This window comes from Epinephelus lanceolatus, chromosome 19 (assembly GCF_041903045.1).
Source record: "Epinephelus lanceolatus isolate andai-2023 chromosome 19, ASM4190304v1, whole genome shotgun sequence".
Classification (NCBI taxonomy): Eukaryota; Metazoa; Chordata; class Actinopteri; order Perciformes; family Serranidae; genus Epinephelus; species Epinephelus lanceolatus.
The window spans coordinates 6435922-6445429 of record NC_135752.1 but is presented as its reverse complement, the minus strand read 5'-3'; the positions used below and the strand labels follow the sequence as shown (position 1 = coordinate 6445429).

At 38.1% G+C, this 9508-nt stretch overlaps 1 protein-coding gene across 1 annotated transcript; it reads right to left on the bottom strand.

Moving 5' to 3' along the window:
* Nucleotides 1-4616: 4616 nt before the first annotated feature.
* On the bottom strand, nucleotides 4617-8741 carry LOC144458757 (uncharacterized). Its single transcript, XM_078162133.1, has 9 exons — nucleotides 8510-8741; nucleotides 7811-7945; nucleotides 7367-7501; nucleotides 7107-7175; nucleotides 6129-6223; nucleotides 5894-6020; nucleotides 5672-5792; nucleotides 5517-5587; nucleotides 4617-5354 (listed from the first exon to the last, which is right to left on the bottom strand). The coding sequence occupies exons 1-9, from the start codon at nucleotides 8729-8731 to the stop codon at nucleotides 5238-5240; spliced, it is 1092 nt and encodes a 363-aa protein (XP_078018259.1). The 5' UTR covers nucleotides 8732-8741; the 3' UTR covers nucleotides 4617-5237.
* Nucleotides 8742-9508: the final 767 nt, after the last annotated feature.

The following is a 9508-nucleotide window of genomic DNA, read 5'->3' as shown; positions in this document are numbered from 1 at the left end:
GTTGCGCTGCTCGAAACTAGCTCTGCGCGGGGTTCGCCACCCTGCACTGCGCCGGGAAACTAGAGCCCTTTGTCTTCCCAACTGAAAATATTTAGGGACTGGATGGAGGTGTTACGTAAGACTGAGCCAAAGACAAGATGTGTCACCTTTGCACATTCTTTTTTTACGTGTTTCATGACTTCTGCTACGACCAAATCATAAAGTTCTGGGGCTGCCGCAATGAGATGTGGCAGTTTACTGTATTGTCCCCGTTTTTTTTCTCCGCTGCATTAAACAAGGTAAAGAGGGTGACATCTTAGATGATGCATCTTTAGAAGTTTTCTCCACATGTATATTAAATAGACACAAGTACAATAACTTTGAGAGGCACAACACAAACAGTGACATTGCATGAGATGTTACATACAGGGAATAAAACTAACCTGGACAGACTTTGGGGTGGTCAGTGGACAATAAGATTCTCTCCTGTCTCGCTGTCTTACAGCAGGAGTGGAGTCTGCTGCAGAGGTTGTACTGCTCTTAGATGAAGGCCCCCCGCTGCAACCTGATACAGCAGACACATATTAGACCAAATTAACAGCAGCTCTCATCATCTCATCACACATAGTTTATGGTTCACCAATCAATGGGGTACAGGCACAGCACAAACATGCAAGCGGGGATTGCATTGGAACAGAATGGTTACTTGTGAACTTTTTAATGTTTTTTAACTTAAAAATATATATTATAAAATATAAAATAAAATGCTTGAGGGGCTTAACTGGGGCTACACAGATTTTTGACGGGGCTATAGCACCCCCTAGCCCCGGTGTAGCACCGTCCCTGCTTGGAAGATATTAAACTGTTTATTATGACTTAAATTGATTTTAAACCAATGTAGGTTTTATTAATATTATTAACAATTAACCAACCAAACCTAGACATTGTTTTTGCTCTTATTCTTATGCCAGAGAACATTTATAAAGTTTAGGGGGGCGGCAGTAGCTCAGTCCATAGGGACTTGGGTTGGGAACTGGAGGGTTGCCTGCTCGAGTCCCCGTCCAGACCAAAATATGGAGCGTGGACTGGTGGCTGGACAGGTGCCAGTTCACCTCCTGGGCACTGCCAAGGTGCCCTTGAGCAAGGCACCGAACCCCCCAACTGCTCGGGGCGCCTCACCAAGGGCAGCCCCCTCACTCTGACATCTCTCCACTTTGTGCATGTATAGGTCCTGTTTGTGCATGTGTGTGTCTTTCAGAGCTGTGTGTAATTGACAAGCAAGAGTGAAAACATTGAATTTCCCCTCAGGGGGATTAATAAAGGAAATAAACTTAAACTTAAACTTATGATTTACTTGTGTGTGTTTTATACTGGATGTCCAAAGGGTATAATGATTCCTGTATTTATTCAGTTGGCATATTGTGTCTGCACAGTTAACTGAGTGACAGACTTCTTTTACTTGAAATAATGCATGAGCTTCACCCAGTGAACAACATTTAAAATCTCTCACCACTCAATATGCTCTTTGACTCATGAAACCTTCCACCATCCAAATGCAGGAAACATGTTTACACTGACATTTGTTTTTCAACTAGCCTACCTTTTAAAAAAATATCTTTACACTTAAAAAACCTCTTGGGATCTAAAATTGAAATACACTTAAGCCCTTGAATGCAGCCATAATATATACTCTAACCTTTTAATGGGCAGAAACATTAAACAGAAACAAACATTGCTCTAAAAACAGCTGCTAATTTACTTTTTAACTGTGACAAACATGTGAACACAGTCTTTTTTAAATTTTTTGATTTGTCCTGGTGTGGGAAAATGTTAGTCAATATGTTCTGGTGTGAAGATATGATAGGACTGGGCTACTTTTCCCCCATAAATAAACTGAATGCATGGATGAAACAGAACTGATTGGATAAACAGAATGGAAAATAGGAAGTTTTAACTGAATCTGATTGTTTGTTTTGTCAGTTCAGGAGGTCAGTGTGGTTTTCATATATGTTTTCATTCTGCCACATTTATTCAATTATTTAGAGTTTTTCATTATGTCAAAAATACAGATTATAGCAGTGCTTATCTCTTGTTCTCTGGGTCGTAAGAAGACAGACTTGACAAACAGCGTTGCTGCCATCTAGTGGATGAAAACAACGAATTTTAGGAGGTACTAAACTGCAACAGCAAAGTCTACTCAGACATAGTTACAGTCTATGTTATTTCTCTTATTTTTCTACCAGAAATAATTAAAGCTATGATTCACGTGTTTTTTTGTGTCATACTCGAATTGAGATCAAATTGTGATTCCTGTGTTTATTCAGCTGACATATCTTTTTCTGCTCAGTTCGCTAAACGGAAATATTAGGATGTGGTATTACCCGAATGTCAGACTTATTTTAGTAGATATAATGTATTGCCTTCACCCAGTGAACAACATTTAAAATCTTTCACCTTTCAGCATGCTTTTTGGCTCACGAAACTCCACCAGATGACCCCGTTCAAAGACAGGAAACTACAAGTAAAAACATATACTGCTCTGCAGACATTATAATTCATCTAGAGAAAACAGCATCTAATCTGCAGTTTCAGTGTGAACACATTGTTTTACAATTTTCGGATTTATCGGGCTTGAAGAAAAATGCAGAGAGGGGTCACACAACACATCCTGGTCTCTCTCTCTCTTTCTCTCTCTCTCTCTCTCTCTCTCTCAAACACACACACACACACACACACACACACACACACACACACACACACACACACACACACTTTAGAGAAGAACTAATCCAATGTTACAACAAATATCTCTGGAGAAATAAAATATATTTAAGCAATATCACACGAGAGGGAGTTATGATGTTATCGTCTCGGCTGTGAAGACAATTACAGCCGTTTAGTGCGGTAAAGTTGGAAAGATATTGGCAGATTCGAACTTCCGGGATCAGTAACTCTTAAGTGAAACGTTGTTAAAACACAAAACACACATATTTTCAATCGTAGTAAGATAGACAACGAGCTACAACATAATATTCATCAAAATGAGCCGTCCTCTGAGCCACACCAAGAACATTGGTGTTTACGTGCAGCCGGCTTTGAGCACAGCGCGCAGGGACCGTCTACAAAGTGCAACACCGAAAAGAGATATTACAAAAATATTCAGTAACGTCACTATAATACAGTGTAGTGTCACCAAACTCACTCCACACTTCATTGGTCTCCTACAGAGTACACTACAGCACTTGGTTTGAAAGAAAGGCATTTTACATAATTTCTGGCAATTTTTCTTAGGAATATTAATCAATAATTTCAATATGATGCAGTGTAGGGTCACCAAACTCACTCCACACTTCATTGGTCTCCTACAGAGTACACTACAGCACTTGGTTTGAAAGAAAGGCATTTTACATAATTTCTGGCAATTTTTCTTAGGAATATTAATCAATAATTTCAATATGATGCAGTGTAGTGTCACCAAACTCACTCCACACTTCATTGGTCTCCTACAGAGTACACTACAGCACTTGGTTTGAAAGAAAGGCATTTTACATAATTTCTGGCAATTTTTCTTAGGAATATTAATCAATAATTTCAATATGATGCAGTGTAGTGTCACCAAACTCACTCCACACTTCATTGGTCTCCTACAGAGTACACTACAGCACTTGGTTTGAAAGAAAGGCATTTTACATAATTTCTGGCAATTTTTCTTAGGAATATTAATCAATAATTTCAATATGATGCAGTGTAGTGTCACCAAACTCACTCCACACTTCATTGGTCTCCTACAGAGTACACTACAGCACTTGGTTTGAAAGAAAGGCATTTTACATAATTTCTGGCAATTTTTCTTAGGAATATTAATCAATAATTTCAATATGATGCAGTGTAGTGTCACCAAACTCACTCCACACTTCATTGGTCTCCTACAGAGTACACTACAGCACTTGGTTTGAAAGAAAGGCATTTTACATAATTTCTGGCAATTTTTATTAGGAATATTAATCAATAATTTCAATATGATGCAGTGTAGGGTCACCAAACTCACTCCACACTTCATTGGTCTCCTACAGAGTACACTACAGCACTTGGTTTGAAAGAAAGGTATTTTATATAATTTCTGGCAATTTTTATTAGGAATATTAATCAATAATTTCAATATGATGCAGTGTAGGGTCACCAAACTCACTCCACACTTCATTGGTCTCCTACAGAGTACACTACAGCACTTGGTTTGAAAGAAAGGTATTTTATATAATTTCTGGCAATTTTTATTAGGAATATTAATCAATAATTTCAATATGATGCAGTGTAGTGTCACCAAACTCACTCCACACTTCATTGGTCTCCTACAGAGTACACTACAACACTTGGTTTGAAAGAAAGGTATTTTATATAATTTCTGGCAATTTTTATTAGGAATATTAATCAATAATTTCAATATGATGCAGTGTAGGGTCACCAAACTCACTCCACACTTCATTGGTCTCCTACAGAGTACACTACAACACTTGGTTTGAAAGAAAGGCATCTTACATAATTTCTGGCAATTTTTATTAGGAATATTAATCAATAATTTCAATATGATGCAGTGTAGTGTCACCAAACTCACTCCACACTTCATTGGTCTCCTACAGAGTACACTACAGCACTTGGTTTGAATGAAAGGGATTTTTAATAAGTTCTGGGAATTTTTCTAAGTAATATTAATCAATAACTTCACTATAATTGTTGCAGCCACAGCCTGGCCTCCAGTTTTTTTCTTGTGTTTCCCCTACCCTTGTGTCTCCTGTGCCACCCTGTGTGTTTCTCTGTGTGTCTGTGTCTGTGTGGTGGGCGTGGCGCTCCTCTGCTTCCAGCTCCCTGGTCACTGCTGATCTGACACACCAAGCCAGTCACATGCAATCCATCAGCTCATCAGCCCTGCATATATCTACCCCAGTTTTCCAGCCGCTGATTCCACTACAACACTCGGTTTGAAAGAAAGGCATTTTTCATAATTTCTGGGAATTTTAGTAGGAATGTTAATCAATCAGAGACTCAAAAACAACATTTTGATTATCTGTGATACAGTAAAATTACATGAAAAATAACTACGGCAAAATGAACGTTCCTAGAATAGACACACACACACACACACACACACACACACACACACACATCTCACTGTACATTATTAATGACAGAAGTTCACAGTCCTATTTTTACATAGAAAGTCTATCTCAGGTAAGACCTCACCAAAGTCACCTACAGCCTCTTTATTTAGGGTCGTTGCACAGTACACAATACCAAGGGGTATCTGTGTTTGGTGTCGTTGCCGCTGTCATTCCAAGGCACTGCATGTGAAACCATTTTGTGCAAGTTTCACACTGAATCTACAGGGATAAATTCATTAAACATATTAAGAAAATGTTACCTCTATGTAATGCATAAAAGTATATAATATTTGAATAATTTAATGTTGTGTCTGGTTCTTAACCCCAGATTATCTACTGATTATCCACTATTCAGATTATCTATTGATGTCTAAATCTCACCCAGACAGCATCAACAGCAGTCTTGGGCAGGTCCTCATTGCCACAGAAGGAACAGAACTCATCCTTTGAAACTGCAAAAAAGGAAATACAGGTCTTTATTACTGTTAAGTTTGTAGGAAGTGTTTGACATATCAATGTAATATTTTGAGCAATACCTGATCCTTTCAGAATTTCTTCTGCCATGTCTCTTCTTAGATTTTGAAGAGATTTTTTGGATGTGTTAATGTGAAACCTCTTTGGGATGTTTGGAAACTGTGTCACGGTCATCTTGGCCATCTGTAGAGATGGCAAAACAACACATGTACTGTGTACGATCATCTTACATAGTAAAACTACATGCTGTTTTATCATAAAGAAAACATATTGCGTAGAATCACCTGCATGACAAAGATCCCACAACTGGTGTCATCTTTCTGGAAGGTGTGCGTTATCTTGCCAGGCTGCCACTTGATGTTAACCCAGTCCTCCTTTCCAAGTCTGTTCCGGCGCATTTTGAAATACTGTCTACAGGTTGAAAGTAAAATACATTTTTGCTTTACCTTTGCGCTTACTCTATGGCTTGACAGAATGTGTTTGTAACCTATTTACTTCCCATAATCTATTTAATATTACCCAAATCTGTAGCCAGCCTTTCTGGAGTCCTCGACTTCATCTGACCCTTGTAGAGGATCAACCACAAAAATGTGGTTTGAAAGGGCATGAAGATACTGTAACATAAAAAGGTAGCATCATTAAACCATATACCATCTTCAAATGTGTCATTAACAACAACAGCAACAATAATAAAACTAGAAAAGCACTCAGAGTGCAGATCTCCACCAAGTAGCTGATATTCCCTCCCCTTCTGCATCATATTTTGCAGCCTGCATCACAAATATATGCCTTCACTATGGAGAGACTGTGGTGTATTTATTTCATTTTTATTTTGTACTAACACAGAATATAATGTTTTTTTTGTATTTCTAACACAGAACATTAATTTCAACTTTTTTAAACAATATTTTTAGCAAGTAGAACAAGATGTGCTTTCTGGCCACCAGATGGCGCTATTTTCACCATGTTAATTGCTGCTGAGGCTGTCAGACCATAGACTTTATTTATTATTTTATCCCCTTTGCTTCAACTAATCACCACCAAAATTTTATCATCTGTTCCTTGTCCCATTTTCCACATTTCCTGAAAATTGCATTAAAATCCGTTCATAACTTTTTGAGTTATTTTGCAGACAAACAAACAAACAAACAAACAAACAGACAGACAAACAGACCAACACCGGCGAAAACATAACCTCCTTGGTGGAGGTAACAATAAGATTCATTTATGTAAAACTTCAAAACTGCAGTTGACAACTTGATGCACAGTAAGCCTCTTATTGTCTGTGAGTAGATTAATTATAAAATTTGATAAAAGTACATGAACTTTTATTAAAAGATTCAACTAATAGTAATCTATGTAGTTTTATTTACTTTATTATAGGTATTCATAAACCTTTATAGCAATTGCAAGGTTGATAGCATTTAAATGGACAAACCATGAGCCATACATAAATGCTGTAAAGACACATAGTACTATAAGTAGCTTTATACTCACCACAAACTTCCAGTGCACATTTCTTATGTTGACAAATCCAATGGCTCCATCATAGTCATCAAATGTGACCTGACAAAATGTGTGAAAATGGAAAAAGGACTGTATTTCTTTTGTAATATACTGAACCAAAAAAACAAATGATGAGAATATATTATGAATTTTCCTCCACTGGACCAACCAAAAAGGTGAAGTGGCTATTATAAATGTATTGGTTAAAAACAAGACTACTAAAGTGATAATATAATAATGATTACACTCACCTTTTTTAACCCTTGCCTTGCCATCTGCTCTCTTGTGCCATGTACAATTGCACCCACGGTGTAGTGATTCATGAGGTAGAGTCGGCCAGCAGTATCCTTAGAATTGAGGATGGCTCTAATGTAACATTCTATCACCTTTTGGAGAAAATTAATCACACAAAAATATTGGTATGTTGGTAATGGTAGTGTAGAGACTAAAGTTAATTCATATTTAATCACATTGTTGTCAACATGTTTGAGAATGGGTCATTGATGCAACACTTTAGCTAAAGACTGGTTTGTCTGAAGTCACATTCCAGACCTTCTTTCACGACAATCAACTTGTTAAATCATTTTATGCAGCAAAACTCATAACATTTTCACATAATTTTTAAAGGACTGATCCATCAACAAGTAGATTAATTTTAGATAAATCTGTGACATCAGTTCTGATGAGAAACTTGCCTCGCCTACGATGAGTTCATCAGGCCTCAAACTCTGAAATTCTCTGTGCCGCAGGGTGTAATTGTGCTTCTGTTCAGCATGTCGTACAACAGCCACAACAACTTCGGTTGGTTTGCATGTCCAAAGGGCCTCAACCTACAAGGATATGAACAATGAAACTGCAATCACTTCATACAGCATTTGCAATACTTTCAACATTCAACTGTCCTGAGTCTGTGATCTCTTTTAAGTCCCTTCTTAAAACATACTTTTATTGGACAGTCATTCCTGATTTTACTTGGGGTTTTATCTGTTTTTGTGTTTTTTGGACTTTTGTTTTAAACCTGATGTTTTATGACTTCTTTATCTTTGCCTTTGTGAAGCACTATATAATGTAGGTTTTGAGAAGTGCTCTATAAATAAAGATTATTATCATAATAATATTATTGTTATGGAGAAAGCTGCCATTAAACTATCCCACATCGTTCTGTATTCATGAATATTTTCTCACATTATTTAAAATTCTGTCAGTATTTTATGGGAGACTGTGTCCTGGGGTGAACACACCTTGGATGTGAATACAACTGCCTCACTGATGCTTAATGTTTGTAAATGCTTCCTTAGCAATGCTAGTATAGCTCTGGAAAGTGCAAATTACTCTGACTTGGTTTTAATCTGTTTTGAGCAGTCATTTCATTTTAGTGATCAGCAAAAAAGTACCTCTGTGGCAGACGTGGACCCTTTACTTGTGAGGACATTGCTGCTGTTCTTCCCATCTGCGCTCTCTTGAAGATCTTTGCCAGTGTTCAGAGTTGACTTTGCTCTCTTTGGAACTGGAATAGTGGTTGGAGCAGTATAAAATTTGGAACTGGCAGTCTGGGGCTTTGCTCCATCTCGCTTTGCCCAACCCTCCTGAGATTGAGTGAGGTCTTTTGGTAGCATGGGTTTAAGGAGTAACTGCTCAAAGAAGTTATGAGACATGATGTGTTCTCTGTATCTCCCCTGCAGAGAGCCATACATTTTCCTGACAAATGTCGCTGGCCTCAGTTGCCTCTGCTTTTTCAGAATTGACTGTTTGACAATTCCAAACCATCTCTCCACATGGCAGTTTGTGTCCCTTGTTTTACCTGGGCCAAATGTGTCATCTTCTTTGTCAGATGCATACCTTTTCAAATTCCCCAAAAGCAGACCACTCCACAGGGGAAAAATGCCAAGGTAGTTCTCAAAAAGGACATCAACAATGCCTGGGCAGAAGTATGGATTTTCCTCATCATGTGGGCTCTCGGCATCTGTTTTTTCGAGCTCTCTCTGTACCTCCTCCAGGACCCTCTTGAACTCATATGTGAAGGGAGATCTGCCAACAATTGTGTGGGCATTTCTTCTTTCTTCATCATCTTCCTCCTGAGCTAAGGGGCTCCCATCTAATTTTTCAGTTTCTTCCATGTCAGGAATGTTGCATTTTTTTATTAAGTCCTGCATGACTTTCAGATTACTCAGGACAATGTCATTGTTGTATTTGCCAATTAGTACAGTGCACAGTGAGCGGAAGATTTTGAGTGCTGCCGTCATTGAGGTACTGTTTTGTAACCTGGCAAAACCAAATGTTGCGAAATCCTTCAATCCTTTGTCTGCTGTTTTTCTTGAAATTGACTGAGTGACAGCTTTGATCACGTGTGCAGAGCATATGTGTAGCACTGTAAACATTCTGATGTCCTTCCA

Coding starts and splice junctions, on each gene's coding strand:
- LOC144458757 (XM_078162133.1), bottom strand. CDS start 8,731: ATGCTACCAAAAGACCTCACTCAATCTCAGGAGGGTTGGGCAAAGCGA. Junction 7,502..7,810: donor ATGAACTCATCGTAGGCGAG/GCAAGTTTCTCA, acceptor TTTCTCCAAAAG/GTGATAGAATGTTACATTAG. Junction 6,224..7,106: donor ATGTGCACTGGAAGTTTGTG/GTGAGTATAAAG, acceptor TTTATGTTACAG/TATCTTCATGCCCTTTCAAA.